Raw genomic sequence first — 18,700 nt, 5'->3', positions numbered from 1 at the left:
CAGGCATGTAGTTCCTGAAGGCAGGGCAGTGCAGTGGAGAGAGAGTCATGGGTTTTGGAATCATGGGCTTTAGAATGAATGATGACTTATTGTGAATATTATAGAGAAGATTCCTCTTTAAGTGTGCGTTGTACTAGATGAGATCCCTCCCATTAAACTCTGGGATTCTGTAATTCTGTAGACCCATTTCTACCACTAATTCACTGCATGACTTTAGGCAAGTTACCTACCCTCTCTAGGCCTCAGTTTCCCCCCACAAAATGTGGGAGTTGGACTAGATGATATTTAAGGTATTTTGTAGGCAGACATGCTATATTCTGTAAGCCTGTTATAGCCCACAGGGAAGGTTTCTTCTATCTGTGAGTTTATAAGATGCTTACAGTCTGTACTACATGCTATATTTTGCATCGTTTCATTTTATCATTCAAACAGACTGTCAGCTCCTTGAAAGTAGCGACTATGTCTTCTCCTTGTTCTCCCACACAAGGTAGTTGCTCAGGAATGACTTGAGGGGCCATGGATTGAAAGCTAACAGATCACTCATTTTTTTCCAGGATGGACAATGGTGAGGCCTGCTTCATCCTTAGCAGTAGGAATGAGGTGGACCGAACAGCAGCGGTGAGCACCCCAATTCTGTGATGGCTGGCATCAGGGAGAGGCTGGGGGTGCTCTCTGGGAGAGGACACAGGTGGTTGGGAAGCTAACCAGCATTCTCTCCCCTAGGACCACCAGACCATCCTGAGAGCCTGGGCAGTCAAGGATTTTGCTCCCAACTGTCCCCTCTATGTTCAGATTTTGAAACCAGAAAATAAGTTTCATGTCAAATTTGCTGGTAAGTTTTGGTTTCTACTTGGAAGGTTGAATGTGTCAATCAGTTCATGAATATTCATTAAGCACTTTGAAGAGCAGATAATCTTGGTCCTCAAGAGGTTCACAGTCTAATGGGAAAGACAACATGCCAACAAGATAAAGTGTGTGTGTCAACATGAATGTCCTGGAGCATTTGTGTTAAGAGAGATGTGTCATCAGTCACATGGCAGTCTGGGGCCATGGCAATGGAGAAGGTGTGGGTCAGGACTCAGAAGACCAGCTCTCTAGGCCTAGTTTCACCACTAACTTGCTGTGTGACTTTAGTTAAGTCACGTCTCCTCTCTGGGCCTTAGCTTCCTTCTCTGCAGAGCTAGGACTACAAAACCTTGGCTCATCCCACCTGAAAGGGTTGTTGTGAGGTTCACAAAAGAAAAATAGATGAAAGTCTTTGAAAGGCAGAATTCACTGTACAAATCCCTTGCATTGGGGCTTTACAATCCCATGTATAAATACAGATTGGGAAAGGTTCATGTCGGGGAAACATTTCCAGGTAGTTCAGTGGTCAGTAAGGTCAGTAAGAATCAATAGTCTGACTTAATAGTCAAGAGACCTAATGGAATTCTCAGTGTTTCACCTCAAATAGTTTCTGTGGCCCCTCCATCTATTATCATAGATTGCTGTCTCTTTACAATTTAAGTAGAAGGTCTTATGTAGGGAATGACTGTGGCTAAAAAATCCATCATTCTTCAGTCATCCTAGAAATGAACCCCTTTGCACATAGCCCAAACTGATCAGTCAATATACAAATATGTATTAAGTATTTGCTATGTGCCCGAGACCATGCTAAGTGCTGGGGATACAAAGAAAGGCAAAAACATGGATCCTGCCCTCAAGGAGCATATACCCTAATAGAGACAACATGAACATGTAGAGGTACATACAAAATACATACAGAGTAGAAATAAGATAATCTTAGAGGGGAAGTCACTAATAGCTGAGGGGACAACTGGGGTAGGACTTTTGCAAAAGGATCCATCTGAGTCACAATAGAAAATCATACAGTCTCTCACTGGACCTTTACAGTGTTTCCAGCTTGGAGCTTACCCTTTGCTAGTATAGCTTTCAAGAACCCAAGTCACCTCCATGCCATGATGGTGATGATGAAGATAATGAGAGTGATGATAATAGCATTTCGATGCCTCATCAGTAAAGTGGGGTTAGATACTTGCACTACTTCTTACCTTGAGTTGCTGTGAGTGCTCTGTACACCTGAAAGTACTCTAGAAATGATCTCTTTGATTGCGTTAGGGCCTCTCTGCCGTGCTGGACTTGGCACCCCATGCCCTAGCACTGCCAGTTAGGAAACAGCATTTTGTGTAGGCATTTTGGTCCTTTACTAACTAGCATTCTGGAGGCAGGACAAAGACTGACTTTAGGCTGCTAGGTGGCACAGTGGATGGAGTGCCAGGCCTGTGGTTAGGAAGACTCATCTTCAATCTGGCCTCAGATACTTACTAGCTGTATGCTCCTGGAGAAGTCACCTAACTCTGTTTGCCTCAGTTCCCCATTTGTAAAAATGAGCTGGAGAAGAAAATAGCAAACGACTCCAGTATCTTTGCCAAGAAAAACTCAAATGGGGTCATGAAGAGTCAGACATGAAGAGTCAGAAACAAACAAACAACAGCAGACAGTGAGGTCCAGGTCAGAGAAAGGAGAAAAGTAAGAATCTTGTCTGTCTTTTGAAAAGATATCTGTCCTATTAAGTGTAGGATGGCTAAACAAACAGTGGTGCCTGAATGTGATGGGATGTCACGGTGCTGTGAGAAATGAGGAATATGAAGAGCTTAAACAAGTGTGGAAGACTTATATGGATTGATGCAAATTAAAGCGCACACAGGGATTAAGTAAACACAGTGACTACAATAATGTAAATAGAAACAATGGCTGAACACTGTATAATGATTGTGATCAGTCTCAGTCCCAACGGAAAAAGGAGAAAATACTCCTCCTTCATTTCTTTGCAGATACGGGAAGTTATGGGTGTAGAACATTGCATATACTGTCAAACTTGACTGATGTATTTGCTGAGTTTTGTGGAGTTGTTTTTTGTTTCTTTCTTTTTCTATGCCTTGCTACAGGGAGTAACTCTGAGCATGGAAATGAGGGACATATTTAGGAGTGAAAGTGATCTAAAAACAAGACATCAATAAAAATTAAAAACAGAACCAAGAGACATCATGGTATTCAGATGAATATTTCTTCTTTTAAAAATACCCATTGATGTATTTTGTTTTTATATCTCTTCCAATTCTGAATATATACCTCCCTTCTCCTCTACCCGGTAAGCCATCTCTTTCAACAACAAAAAAAAATATAGAAAAAAGCAATCTATTAAAAACAAACCAACACATCGATTGTGTCTGATAGTATAGTATATCCACACCCATAGTCAGGCACTTCTTCAAGAAAGGGAAGGAGATAGATACATTTTTTCAAATATTTCTCCAGGGTCAAATTTGACCATTCTAATGACATATGATTCAATTTTGCTCTTCATGTTTATATTGATGACCAACATAGTATGTGCTTAATAAATACCTGAATGATTGAATTATTTGATGTACTTATTGGTTTTCTGGTCCTGCTTACTTTGTTCTGCATCAGTTCATATAAGCTCATACAAGTCTTAGAAAGAAACTGAGGACAAATGAGTCACAGAATGAGTCAATCATAAAGCTGCCGATAGAAGCCACGTCCAGCCATGCAACAGCTTCCACCCAAGTAGTGTGAGGAAGGGTTTCAGTTTGTGCTGAATAAAAATGAACCAGGCTCACTACCATTTAATTTTGAGTATCCACTTTGTTTAGGGACTTGAGCTAGGCACCGGGAAACGCAAAGTTTACCTAGGTAGGACATAGTTTCCTGCCCTTAAGGAGCTTGTCTAGTAAGAACAAAGGACATGCACAAATAACAGTAATATATTTAATACATGATAAGTGCATTAGAAAGGTCAAGTGCTATGTGAATTCCTTAAGGGGAAGTTGTTACTATTTTGAGATTTTTATTGGGCACACAATAATTACTCTGAAGTTTCTGTACCCTAAAGGGAAATACTCAATTATAGGTATATAAATCTCTGTATTTATTCAAATGTTTATTTCTGAAAGGGCCCAAGTGAGATGGCAAATAGATAACAGAGTTAGCTAGTGGTTGTCATCTTAGATTCCTAGTACCATACAACTAAAGCATCTTAGAAATCAGAACACAGAATGTGAGCACTGGCGGGATGTTAGATATTAGAATGTTGGAGCCAAAAAGGACTTTAGAGATCATCTAGTTCCAACGCCCTTATTTTACAACTAGGAAAACTTAGGCCAGAGAGTAGAAGTGGTTTTGCCTACTATCACATCCCTCCAACTGAGAATGCCTTGTTGAGGAAGCATTCAAATTGCCTTTCTTTCCCATGATGCAAATAGGTCACAAAGATGTGTCTCTACCTTCCTCTCCCCTCCTACGTACGCTGTATACTAATTTGTCTAATAGAATCATAGAATTTCATAGAATGTTAAAGGACCATAGAGATTGTATAGTCCAGCCCCCTGATTTTGCAGATGAGGAAAATGAGGCACAAAGCTTAACTGACTTGTCCATGACCACATGGCTCGCTAATGAACTTAGCAACCTTATTAGAGAAATTAGACACATTCCCACAAGTCTTCTGAGGTGCTAAAAGCCTTAGCCCTGAAGACAAAAAGCCAAAAACTTTTTCCTCCATTGATTCCAAATGTGCTTTGACCTCTTAGAAGAAAAAGCAACTTAATGGATAGGGTAGAGAACTTGGGAGTGAGGAGGACTAGATTCAAATCTCAGCTCAGACAATTAATAGTTGTGTATCTCTTTGCAGGTCATTTAACTCTCGATTCCTTGTCTGCAAAATCAGAGTTGGACTCAATGGTCTCTGTTTATTTCTAGCTACAAGTCATTTCAAGAGAGTTCCCCTAGGAGGAAAATAGAAAAATGGCTACATCCAGTCAGCACTACTGCAAGGGAAGATGTCAGCCCACTCAATGTTTGGTCTTCTTTATGAGAGAAAAGAAATCAGAGTCTTGGGGTGTGGAGGGTACAGTGGGAGAAGCAAAAGGCAGGTATAATAGAAAAATAATATGGGTTACCTCCTGGAGTATGGGTGTCTCCTTATCCCTGGAGGTATATAAGTATCAGTTAATCATCTGTCCAAGATACTATGAATATTTGTAGGTACTGAAAGATACTATAGATATAGCCAGATAGCTGTCTGTCCAAGAAGGGTTTATTACAGTGGGTGGGTAGTAGAAAAGGTGACTTGTAAGAACCCCACCCCCCAATGAGAGTCTGAGATTCAGTGTCTGAATGAGATATTCCTCCTAGCAAGACCTTTTTGCTGACCATTCCCTCTCTGATACAGACCATGTGGTGTGTGAAGAAGAGTGTAAATATGCCATGCTGGCTTTAAACTGCATCTGCCCAGCCACCTCCACGCTCATCACCCTGCTGGTCCACACGTCCCGGGGACAGTGAGTATCCAGGTTGGCTTCCAGTTCAACCTTAATCAAGGACTTTCTTCAAGGAGGGTGTTTATAAGGCTATTCCCAAAGAGTATAACCTTCATCAACAGAACCAGAGCCAATGCCAAGAGTACCACGTGTGTCTCTGGTCAGCTAAAATGCCCCAGGATTTGGGGGTGAGGGGGTCGGATGGAGCAGCATACTAAGACTGACCAATGAGAAGAGACCTCATCAGTCTGACTTGACAAAGACAATGATCCTCTAATGTGGAAATGAGGCAATGAGACTAGACAGATATTTGGGAATGGGTAGGCTTTGCCATTGTTCCTCAAATCATGCCATGCATGGAGTAAGATCAGTCCTAGAGGTGTGGATTTCTGCTCAGGTGGAATGTACCTCCATTCCTAACTCCTATCTATTGTGGGCCTTGTCTGTGTGTCCCTCCCCCATGCACTTGTCCCTCCTGTCCCAAGCATCTTGGGGCAGCTTTAATGGGCAGGCCTGGTCTCTGGCTTTGTCCCCAGGGAAGGTCAGGATTCACCGGAGCAATGGCAGCGGATGTACGGCCGATGCTCAGGGAATGAAGTTTATCATATCCGAATGGGAGACAGCAAGTTCTTCATGGAATATGAAGGCAAGAGCTTCACCTATGCAGCCTTCCACGCCCACAAAAAGTGAGAGGAGAGGCAGGGTCCCCTGGGGGTTGGGGGGTAAGTAAGGGAATAATTGGAAGTAGTCACCAGCTCCATGGGCTTGAGGCAGATGCAGTGCTTGAAAGGAGTTTCATGGGTGCGAGCATGTGTTAGGAGTAGAAAGGGTATCTACCCTTCTTCTTAGACTAAATACCTTTTCCCTTCCTCATTTTTGCTTTTTTTTTCTTACTGATCCCCGCACTTTCCCTGTTCTGAAACAAGGCTGACAAGTGAGGAAGGGGAGGGGGAGCAAAGTCCAGCCCATGGAATCATAGGTTCATAGGTGAAAAAAATTTTAGAGGTCATCTAGTCCAACCACTTTGCTTTATAGGTGAGGAAACTGAGGCCCAGAAGGTTCAGTGACTTGTCCAAGGTCATACAGGTAGTGAGCAGCAGAGCCAGGAATGAAGCCCAGGTCCCCTGACACCAAATATAATGGTTTTTTCCCCAAGATTATATCTTGAATCCTGGAATCTTAGAATATCAGAAATGGAAGGCCCCGTAGGGGTTGTCTTGTCCAACCTGATCTTTACAGGAGGAAACTGAAGGCCAGAGAAAAGAAATGGCTTTGCCCCAGATCATATAGGAATTTGATGGCAGAGCCAAGACTAAAAATTTGATCTCCTGACCTCTGTCCCATGTTTGCTGTGTTCTGTGTGACATTTTCCCATCCACTTCAAGCCCCAGGTCCCTTCTGCCATCAGGAGAAGTGCCCTCAATTTACAATCCAGGTACCCTGGGGTGAATCCCAGCATTGACGTTTACAAACCTTAAATCACTATATGGATGCTCTACCAATCTTTTCATTATCATTGCTTTGCTATTATTTCTATTATCTGGAGAATCCAGTGCTTCAGCTTTGACTAGAAAAAGCATAAGTGACTCATGGGCATGCAGCAGAAAGAAAAGAACTGTTTTCCTTTAAATGAGACTTCCCAAAAGAAAGAAAAGCCCCCTAGGGGTTTTTGTCTGTCCCTCAATTGGGACAACGAGTGCCAGAGATGGAGTTTTCAAGTAGCATTTTGAGCCCTGCAGTAGAGAGGGGAGTGGGATGGGAAAGCAAGCGGCCTCTTTATGAGGTGGCCTTGAGTGCCTACTGTTGTGTCTGCCCTAGATATGGTGTGTGCCTGATCGGGCTGAAGCGGGAGGAGAATAAAAGCATCTTGCTGAACCCAGGCCCGCGGCACATCCTGGCTGCTTCCGACACCTGCTTCTACATCAACATCACCAAGGAAGAGAACTCAGCCTTCATCTTCAAACAGGAAGAGAAGCAGAAGAGGCAGGGCTTCTCGGGGCGAGGCCTCTATGACGGACCCTCCCGGCTGCCGGTCCATAGCATCATTGCTTCCATGGGTGAGGGAAGGAATTCCCTGAAGTCAGGAGGAGAAGGGGTTAGAACCGATCCTGAACTGGGAAAGATAGGTAGTCCCATGCATGATGTGAGGCACAGGGCATCAAAGAGGCCCCCAGATTCCCAATCTGCTCTCCCACCCACTCACCCACGCCGTCTAAAACTTCACCATTGAGGATTTATTCCTTTGGGTTGAGACATAACCAGTCTCTTGTCAAAATGCAAAGACCTCTCAGAAATCTCACAAATCAATTTTGTGTGCGAGGGCAATTCCTACAGTTTAGTGCAATGGGGAAAAAATTCTATACTTGGAGTCAGAGATCTTGGCTCTGCTACCTACTAGCTGTGTGACCCTGGACAAGTCCCTTCACCTCCATACCTCTTGACCCTCAGTTTTGTCAGCTATCAAAGTGACAATAATGATTGTACTACTTAACGTCACAAGGTGGCTATGAGGAAAACACTATTTAGATGTGAGCTGTTGTTATCATTAATGAGCTGTTAACAATCATTGGCATGAATGAGTAGAAAGATGATTTCTACCTAAGTGCAGCTTTATACAAGAGGAAAGCCACAATAGGTAAGTAGTTCTAATGAGTGAATGAGGGGCAGGGGGAGGGTCCAGAGCAGATCTTGCTGGAGAGGGCAAACGGTAGTTGGGAGCCCTGAGCAGGCGAGTAAGTGTTGTTGGAGAAGAAGAAGACAGATAAAGTAAGAGGGCATGGAAGACATAATTAATTACACACTCTTACTGAGAGTTAAACAAGCTGAATTCAATTTCAATTTCTTCTCACCTCTTTATCTTCATGGGTCCCCATGTGCCATCCAGTACCCTGAAGGCCTTCGTGATGCCAACCACCATCCGGAAAATAAACTTCCTTTCCTTCCACTAAGCCACAGGGTTCCACCCACACGGAGCTACAGGCATATCTGATGGTCAAGATTAAGACAGACAAAGATGGCAGGGGAATGTCCAGAGAAGGGCAACTAATGTGATCTGAAGATCTAGGAAAGACCACATAAGGACAGAGGAACTAGATAAAGTTTGCAGAAGTGCAGGTTGGGTGAGGGCAAAATGAACTTCTATAAAATAGCAAAGGCTGCTTAAGTGATTGGGAGTGGGGAGAATTGGATTCTAGGACTGGTTTGACCAGTCAAACTGTGTGACTTTGGGCAAATCACTTCCCCTCCATTTTCTCATCTTAAAAGCAGGTAATGTACTTGTTTCTGAGCTCTCCTCTAAGGACCTCAAAAGTTTCTCTAAGCTTACTGTCTCTGAGAGTCTCTGATCATACAGGGAACAGAGAAGAAAGTTTGTCTTATTCTCCAAATCCTAACTTCCAGAACTGGAGCAAACAGGAAGCCTTGAATGTTGGAACTGGATGTTGAAGACATCTGGTCCACTTCAGTCAATAAAGAATAAAACTGAGAGGGACTTTTTCAGAGGCTTCAAACGAGTTTAGTTCAGTCTTAGAATTGGCAGCAGTTAGGGCAGGATTGAAAATGTCCCAGATCATCCTTTAGAAGTCTCTGTCCTAGCCAGCAGAGTTACAGTTTAATCCATTGTAGGCTCATTCTCCATCGGATTTTGTTCACTGTTGATTTTGTCTAGTGGAAAGAACACAGGACTTGGAGTGTGGATTCCTCAAGTCTGGTCCTAGCACTTCATAGCTGTGTGACCACAGGCAAGTCACTGAGCCTCACTTTTCTCATCTGTAAAATGGGGGTAACAGTAACACCTGTTCTAGTTGTTCTGCAGAGTTATTGTGAATCAAGGGCTTTGGTGACTTTAAATTACTATAAATGTTCACCATCGCTGTCATTTTGTTCTAGGATTTCCACTAATGTCCTACTCTGACGTTACACCATAGCATGGAAGTGACCCTCTGCTCTATGGGAATTCATTCTGAGAGATTATACCATCCTGGAAAGGTTCCATATAGGGGTCTAATGATAGAGCTATATGGCTGTCATGTGAGGCCTGAGCCTAGGCTAAGTGTGTGAGGCTAAGTTTAGACCAGACTGGCCACATAGTGATAAACAGTTTTTGGTCATAGCAACTCCTGAAGTTCTGCTACACAAAAGCCACAATCTGATCTGCATCAGTGGAGGGAATATTACTACTACTAATAATAATAATTATAGCTAACATTTACATAGTCCTTTTAAATTTGCAAAGAGCTTTACATATTTCATTGGATTCTCCCAGTGTGAGAAAGGTCCCATTTAACAGATGAGCCTTGTGAGGCAGACAGAGGTTGAATGAGTTACTCAGAGTAAGTGCCTGGGGGGAGGATTCAAACTTCAGTCTTCCTGACTCCAAGATCACAAATTACTGTAGTTTGGAAAGAAAAAAAAAAGTATCATGGGGGCCAGAGAGGCTAAGTTCAATCCAGGTAGACTGCATTGACCCTTCCTGCAAGCAGCCAGCCATCTCAGGTCAGGTAGCTGATCACAGGATGTCATGTCCTTTGAAGATTGTTGCGGCCCACCATGTGTGCACAGTGAAGAGTAGAGAAAATCTTTCTAAAAGCCATCAAGTTGCATCCCTAAGGAAAAAAAGGATGGAGTGGAAGGGAAGAGGATCCATGCTTCAGAGAGCAGCTGCTATGAGGAATTACTCTTACTTCTAGCGCCAGGATTTTGGAGTGGCTTGTGCATCAATGTTGAAATCTTCTCAGCTCTCCACATGTAGCCACAGCAATCATTTCTTGCACAGCAAGAACGATGCTGCAGCTGCCTGTGGAGTTTGGTTTTGACAGTAAGTAAATATAGGCCCAATCTGCAAAGTGGAGTCTGTTCAAAAGAGAAAAAAATCATCAGTAATTTTTGAATGAGGAAAAAAATGGAAGGATTTAGTTTGTTTTGTTTTGTTTATGTTCAGCTTCTAACCAAATGGTTCTTCACAGTCATGAGAACAGAATCATAAAATATGAGAACTTCAAAGATCCTAGAGATCATCTCATGTTTGCACATGTGCATGTGTAAGCATGCACGCACATACACATGTGCGCACACATGCATGCACACATGCACACAGACACTATTGTAAAGGAAATAGACTTGGAAGAAAAGTGACTTCTTTGGTCACACAGTTCTTGTGTGGTAGAGCAGAGACTTCTAACCCTAAGTCTAGGGTTCTTCCCCCTGTATCCCATCAACCAATGAGGAGAATACCTGCTAAATCTTGCCCTTCCATGACAGCAGAGAAGGCCTAATGATTACTGAATGCTATAGATCATACAAAAATATCATCTTAACCATTAACTTCTTTACCCTCTCCTTTACAAACCAAACTGTTTCCAAGTCGATCATATCATAAAAAGTCAGAACTGAAAGGGCCATGAGAAATTATGTAATCCAACCCTCCCATTTTACCAATAGGGAAACTCTGGCCCCAAAATGGGAAGTGACTTGCTCAGTCCCATAGCAAGTCACTGCTAAAACTGACAGAAGAAAGCAGGTCTCTATTCCCAGTCCAATATCCTTCCTACTGCTACACCACCCTGGTTCTCCTGTAGACAATGAAAAGTCCACGAAGACCTTTGAGTAGTGGAGTAACCAGGTGAAACCTTGTGGGCCCAAGATTAGTCCGGTGGTAGGCAATGTTCAGGAAAAAAAGGAATGGTAGAGCCTAGAGGCCACCGAGAAGGATTTCACCTGCTTCTCCTCTTTTAGCACCGAAAAGAACATTGAGAGATAGAATTTCTTGCTATTAGATGGGCTCAGTGTGCCTTCTGGTCCAAGCCTGGATCCATGCTTGTTATCTCACCCGCCCTCCTCCCCTCACTTTATGTGCTTGTCAGTATGGCCTGGAGCCATCAGCCCATAGAACATAGGCAGGAGGGGAGCAGCTGCCCATGTTCTGCCCAAATTAGGTGCACATTATACACAGTTATGTCTCCCATCAGGGAGCTTCCCAAATTGGCTTCCAAGAAACTGAAGTGTGTCAGGCAGAGAGGGACGGATTCTTCCATGGCAACGCTGGCCAGCAGCACCAGACCAGCTGCTTTCTGGGCTGAATGGACACAGCCTTGGGACTGACCACTGAGAAGCCGGCTCTCTGACTAATTGAGTAGAATACAAGTCATTCTTTGGATAGATTGAATTGGAACAGTCACCCCAGACCCTGTGCTATCTCTCCTCCCTCCCATGCTATGGGTGCTAGGCAGGAGCTTATGGAGGCAGAAAGCAGTGTTTCCACCAGCAGGCTAGAGACTGAGGCTCACAGGCAGTCCACGATGATTTCCTCCCTGCCATCAGCAAGGCAATGGCACGTGACTTGTAATTCTTCCCCTCTATGCCCAGGATACCAATTCTAAAACTAAAAGACTTAGAGCCAGAATTGCAAACAATTAGTTTAGGACCATCGCTGTGTGGTTGCAGACACTGAGACTCACCCAGAGAGGTTAAGTTTATTGTCACCTGATCTCACCTTCATAAACATATTGGGGACAGACAAATAGCCAGAGCGTAACTCTGGATCTTTAACACTGAGGGAGAGGTCTGACTGGAAAATTACATAAATCCATTGTTGCCAAGGGACTAATGAGAAAATGCCAACGGCCTGCTTATATGACTAAGGGGAACCTATCCCAACTCCAGGCTGCCGCCTACAGGTTGAAGGAAAGAAAAGGTAATAATTTTGGATTTAAGGAGTTTAAATGCGCCATAGAACAAATGCCCTCACTGAATCCATGGTGACATATAATCCTGGTTCTGGTTGTGGGTATCCCATTCTTTCTTCCCACTCACCCCTTGATGGTTACCTCACCAAGACATTAAATGACAAAGGATTTTGTAATGAGGTCCTTTGGGTATTCCAGTAGTTCAGTCCACTTGGCTGGGGTCTAAGACAGATGCATCTCGCACTAAATTTTGCACCAGCACAAAATGTTATAGTGATGATCCAGGAAATTTACAGTAAAAGGAGAAAACTCTTCTTTCTGGGAAATTCCCAGATCCTTATTAGGAACTGCAGCCAAAGACAGAGGCCAGTGTGTGATCAAAAAATGGATCTGAAAAGAATGAAGTTGGGAACCCTGGAATAGCTGTGTGCCCCAGGGAGCAGGACCTGTGTAAATTAATCTGAGAGTGTTGATGGACAGGACGAGGGGGTAGGGGTGAACGAGGAAACCCCTATTGTGGCACGCGGTGGCCACTGGGTTAGTTTTTTTCCCTTCTTTCCAGGTACAGTGGCCATGGATTTACAGAGCACTGACTGCCGGCCCCCAAACAGCAGCAAACTCACGCTGCCCACAGAAAATGGCTCCAGCAGTCGCAGACCTAGCATCGCCCCAGTCCTGGAGCTAGCCGACAGCTCTTCCCTCCTCCCCTGTGATCTCCTCAGTGACCAGTCAGAGGATGAGATGATGCCTTCTGACGACGAGGGACTCACCGTGGTAGAGTAAGTGTGGCACATCCCCCAGAGGCCACCCACTGAAGTTCAGTCTACAGCTTAAGACCTCCCTGTAATTAACTAGACTCTCCATTAAGCTCGGTGTCATGTTATTAATTGAGCTGCCTCTGGTGTTGCTTCTGTGAACACAGTCATTGATGAAAGTCCCACTCATTTCCCAGCAGGGAATAAAAAAGAAAAATGGGCCAACTGTTAATTATGGATTTTTTTTCCTCCAAATTAATCTTGAACTTATTTAAGAGACAATAAGTATCTTTTTAAAAGTGACTTTGAGCCAAAGAAACTGTAGGCGAGGAGGAAAGACAGTCGTGAGCAATATAAGTTTAAAGTTGAGGGAGGTGGGGGAGAATTAGGATGAAGAGTTGAGAAAAACATGACATGTCTGAGCCAGGGAAGAGGCATTTAAGATTTTATGAGGCTGATGGCAAGTCAGGTTTCAGTTGTGTTGCAGTTTATTGTGGAGAAAAAAAAAGTTCTTCATTCCAAGGGTCGTAAGGGAGAGTGAGTGATTAAATGGTTGTAACAAATGCTGAGTAAAAACAGTCTGTAGAATTTAAAGCTGAAAGAAACTTTTTTATTGTTGTTCAGTCATGTCGAACTCTTTGTGACCCCCTTTGAGATTTTCTTGACAAAGATACTGGAATAGTTTGCCATTGCCTTCTCCAGATCTGAAGCAAACAGGGTTAAGTGATTTGCCCAGGGTCATACAACTAGTAAGTGTCTGAGACCAGATTTGAACTCAGGAAGAGGAGTCTTCTTGACTCTAAGCCAAGCATTCTGTCCTAGAGTCTGGGGAACCACCAGCTGCACCCCTATCTGCCCTGGAAGAGACTGGGGATCATCTATTCCAGTTCTCTGAACCTGAGGCCCAGAGAGGAGAAATGATTTTCCTAAAGTCATACAGACAGTAAGTAGCAGGGTCAGGACCTGAACCCAAGGTCCTCTGATTTAAAATTCAGTGCTTTTTATCCCATGCATTAAGGGACACCAGAATGAATGAACCAATGATGGAATGATTACTATTGTAGATAAGTTCATCCTGTTCTAAGCAGGGAGTTAGTGCTCTAAATAGGTACTTATTCTCTAATAAAAGTGGCTATTACAGATAACCTATCATTCTAGAGAACAAGCTTAATCTTCACTTTTACACTAAGAAGACTGTTAGGTAAATGGTTATAGGGCTAGCCACTGGACCCATGATTTCACTGGTCTAGGGAATTCCTGGGTGAAGAAATCCCCTCTACCGTTGCAGGGTGGCACTTTCCCTGTAGCTCATAGTCTTAGAGAGTTGCCTACAGTCCTGGGAAGTAGTTCAGTGACTTGTCCAGGATTCCTCAGCCAGTCTGTATCAGAGGTGAGATCACTCAGATCCTCTTGGCTTCAAGGCTGGGCCTCCATCTACTACACTTGTGATATTAAACTCAGATAGAAACAGGACCACTAAACCATACAGAAGGATCCCTGTGGACCAAATACTGATTTAGAAAACCACATATAAATCTCATCCATGTTCTATTGTATTTTCATTTTGTTAAATATTTCCCATTTGCATTTTAATCTGGTTCAGATGCACTGGGGAGTATTATGGGCCACATGTGTATTCACAAAAGGTGTTCTACACCTTGACTACGTGGTTCTTGCTCTGTCTTGTTTTCCTAGGTTGTCCAGACAGGAATATTTTGTGACTATTATGCTGTTCCCCCCTTCCTTTAAGATAAATAATAATCATAATCTCTTAAATATGTATATGGTTTCATATTTCTCAAAGTACTCTTATCCTGATGAACTCATTTGACTCAGGGTCCAATGCTAGTCGTAATGCTAAACATAAAAATGGTAACTGAAGAAGCCAAATGACTCTCCAAGTTAAAGGCAAAGAGCAGAGCCAAGACTCAAATTCAGATCCGTTGATTCCACGTCTAGCCCCCTTGCCCACTGCTGCAGAAGAAATGACTCACTATTTAGGACTGGCAGGGGCCTTAGGGACTAACTAGTCCATCCTTCTCATTTGACAGATGTGGAAACTGAGGCAGAAGAGGAGAATTGCTTTCCTCAAGGTCACACAGGCAGAAAGTATCAGAACCGTGATTCAATCCCAATTTTTCTAACCCTAGGATCCATTGCTAGAGCACTGAACCCGGAGTCAGTAAGATCTGAATTTGAATCCAGCCCCAAATACTTACTAGGCTGGGCAAGTCACTGTTTGCCTCAGTTTCCACATCTGTAAAATAAGCTGGAGAAGGAAATGTCAAACCACTCTGTCTTTGTCAAGAATACTCCAAGTGGGGTCAAAAAGAATCGAAGATGACTGAGACAATTTAACAGCAACAAGGATCCACTGCTTTCTCACTCTCTTAAATTTGTATCTCTGCTGGAAAACAAACACGTGTTCATTTTGCTAGTAACAGATGTTATAATAACAGAGGAAATAATGTTCACAGGAGGGAGAAGAGTTAGCAAATTTATGACATGGGGGAGGAGAGAAGAGAAGGCCATGTTTATACTTCTCTTTATGATGAAGAGTTATCATTTGTTAGTGTAAGTAATACTCTATATTTTGATTACAAGAGTCAGCAAAGTGTTGGCTGAGTCAACGTTCCTGCTGGAAAATGCAAGATGTAAGACATTCAAACACACTTTCATTGACTCATGGTCACACCATAGGTGCTGCTGCTTAAACAAACAATGACTAGCCTCCATCACAGAACTGTACTTGGGACATGTGTTCATGAATTTGTTCTTCATTTTCCCTGCTGGTGAAGTAACTCTGTCAATAGTTGAAAAATGTTTATGACTTCTATTTGTGAAAAATATTTGTGAGCCCTAAAGGAAGCTAAGCTTTTTAAAAAGATGAAAGTGAGGAGGAAGTGTTTCCAGGTATGAGGAGGCCTGTGCAAAGATACAGGAAGAAGAGTCTGGAGGAACAGCCCATATTGTGTTTGTCTGGCACAGAGTGTGGGAAGGATAGTGATGTGGAATAAGTCTGAAAAGGCAGACTGAAGTCAGACAGTGAAGAGCTCTCAATACCCAAATGAAGAGTTTCTGCTTTATCCTACAGGCGATGGGGAGCCACTGAAGATTCTCCAGGGGGAAAGTGACATGGCCAGACCCAGCCTGAATAAAGATTATTTGGGCAGCTATATATAGACTATTAACTTTTGCTTTTGCCATATTTATTCTAATTTAATTAACAAGTATTTATGGAATACCTGATATGTGCCCAGCCGTATGCCATTCCTTAGAAAGACAAAAGAGAAGCTGTCATTCCTGCCCACACAGAAATTTGGCCTAGGAGAAAGAGTTCTCAATTTGGAGTCAGAAAATCTCCTAAGGACACCTCAGAGTCATTTCCTCACTCCCCATCTTTAAAATGGGCATGATATTACTTGTGATGCCAACTTCGCAAGATTTCTGGGAGGGAAGCATATTATAAGCCTTAAAGTACAACAAAGATGTGAGTCATTGCTACTGTTATGGCTATAGAGATAAGAAGACCATTTAGCTCAATTCTCTCATTTGACAGAAAAGTAAACTGAGGCCCAAAGAGAGACACTGACTTGGGCAAGACCTTCCAGCTGGGTAGCCACAGAGCTTAACATAATAAAAGCAAAAGTAAGTGGGATGGACAGGTAGAGTTCAATGTATTTTTTTGACTGTAGGATTTCAGAAAATTGAGAGATCAGTGTGAGCTTGAGGAACTAAGGCCAATTTCATGAAAGGTGTGGGAAGGGAACTAAAACCTAAAGGAAGGAGGAGTTTAACTAGATAGATGGATACACAAGAATCCATTTTCCTCTGTGTTCCATTCAAATCCTTCAGTCTTCACTGAACCTCACGTGCACCCCATTGGTGCTGTGGAAGAGATGAGGTCCCTGACTTCAAGGCTATCTCTTGAGTTCACTCAAATCTGTGCCCCTTCCTGCACTGGACTACTGAATTTCCAAAGGTTCAAAAGGATTTGCCAGCCCTCCATCCCTTTTCCAATTCCCTTTAGTCTTCCAGACAACTCCAACCAAAGAAAGAATAGGAGAGTTCCTCTGTTTTGTTTGACTAGATTCAGACACCAGGAAGGTGGGGAATTTTGCTTCCTTCCTCCCCTTCCTCTTTGCATCATAAGTTAGCATCCAATAAAACAAAAAAGACCAAAAACAAACCCCACTCCTTTGATTTTCCCAGCACTGTCTCTTACCAGGGACCAAAGCTGTACTATGATGTTAGGATGCCCTCTTGTGGCTACTTGGGCCCATAGTTTTGCTTTAGATGGCAAGGTGAGCCAAGTCCTTTTCAGTTCTTGCCCTGCCTTTCGGTTCCTGGGCATGAGCTCCTGGAAGTTTTATCTTCTGCCACTCTCTAGCATAACCCCTCCACTACAGTCAGGTCTACTTGTCTCTATCCCACCAAACACAGGCCATTTGAGATCCCACCTTGCTTCTTGGAATACCCTATCTTTTCCACTTCTCTTTTTTAAATCTGCCCCTCTTTCAAGGCCTAACTCAATTCCTTGAGAAGGAATCAGGCCTTCCCTATCTACTCCATAATCATCTCTAGCCTTCTCAGAATTTCCGTAGCACTTATAGAATAAGAGTCTTAAGGCTGGGAGGAGTCATAGAGCCCATTCTCTCTAACGCTCTAATTTTATAGATGAGGAAACTGAGGCCTATGAGGTTATGTAACTAATTGTCTGAAATGCACAGTCTTACAATGGATCTTCTACTTTACAGATCATGTTCTAAACTACATTAAATGATCTGTGAGATTTCTTCTGACTCACAAATTCTAAGAATCTCTAAATCTATTAGAACCAATTCTCCTTGAGAGTAGGGACAATGTCATATTAATCAGCCAATCAGTAGGCATTCAGTAAATGCCTATGATGTGACAGATACCATGCTGGGCACTGGGGATATAATACAAAAATTAAACAGGCCTGTTTCTTGGGCTAAATATGCCCAGGCTCTGGACTGAGAGAGCTTATAATCTAGTGGGAGAAATAACATGTACATGTGTAAATATATAAAATAATTTTGAGATGACATGCATTAACAATTGGGAGAAATCAGGAAAGATTTACTGCAGAATATGGTGCTTGAACTAAGTCTGGAGGGACACCAGAAATTCCAAGAGGTGGAGATGATGGTGGGGATGCATGGCAGCCATCTAGGATATAACCGGTCAAAGCAACAGAATGGAAATGGAGTATAATGTGGGCAGCACCATATGGCTGAATCAAAGAGTTCATGGATGGAAATAGTGTGTAAGAAGACTGGAACAGTAGGAAGGAACCAACCAGTATGGGGCTGGCCAGGCATGTAGTTATTCAATAAATTGTCGATACCCAACTTCTGAGTATGTAATATAGCAAGAAGATCATATATTTGATACCTGAAACTGAACTTCCTCTGTTCCAGGTATGTAAAAGGTTACCCTCCCAACTCACCATATATTGGAAGCTCTCCTACTCTGTGTCATCTGCTCCCTGTAAAAGCCCCTTTCTGCTGCCTGAGATTAGATAAGGTAAGAGGGCATCAGGTAAGATTCCTTCAGTCCAAGACTCAAGAGGACCTAATAATATCACCTATTGACACTATTTGATGTCTTTAGCATTCTCCACGGCCAGTCACTCAGCAGAAAGTAATTAAACCAAACTACCTCCCATCTGCAAAAGGATGGATTGTAAGTAAATACAACCCCAATCTGTTGCCTGCATGTAAGAAGCTAAAAGATGTGACTCACTAATATTGGCTAGAGCCTTATGGCTTTGCCAAAGGCATAATTGAGCTAGACAGTTTTCATTTTGCATTATTTAAGATCACTTTCTTCCCTGGGGTCATGCATTCAGTTAGTTACCCAACCCTATGGAGTCAGCACCCACTGTGTTTTTATT

General features: G+C 42.9%; 1 protein-coding gene across 3 annotated transcripts in view; it reads left to right on the top strand.

Moving 5' to 3' along the window:
- Positions 1-18,700, top strand: part of KCNT1 (potassium sodium-activated channel subfamily T member 1) — a 215,864-nt gene that overhangs the window by 167,939 nt on the left and 29,225 nt on the right. For all 3 annotated transcript variants that reach the window (XM_072632996.1, XM_072632997.1, XM_072632998.1), the window contains 7 exons: positions 555-618; positions 724-832; positions 5,255-5,363; positions 5,879-6,028; positions 7,161-7,399; positions 12,588-12,804; positions 18,225-18,330. In XM_072632996.1, coding sequence (XP_072489097.1) covers positions 555-618; positions 724-832; positions 5,255-5,363; positions 5,879-6,028; positions 7,161-7,399; positions 12,588-12,804; positions 18,225-18,330 — 994 coding nt within the window. The remainder of the gene's footprint in view (positions 1-554; positions 619-723; positions 833-5,254; positions 5,364-5,878; positions 6,029-7,160; positions 7,400-12,587; positions 12,805-18,224; positions 18,331-18,700) is intronic.

This window comes from Notamacropus eugenii, chromosome 1 (genome assembly GCF_028372415.1).
Source record: "Notamacropus eugenii isolate mMacEug1 chromosome 1, mMacEug1.pri_v2, whole genome shotgun sequence".
NCBI lineage: Eukaryota > Metazoa > Chordata > Mammalia > Diprotodontia > Macropodidae > Notamacropus > Notamacropus eugenii.
Note: the sequence above shows the minus strand (reverse complement) of the source record. Positions and strands in the feature narration are given on the sequence as shown.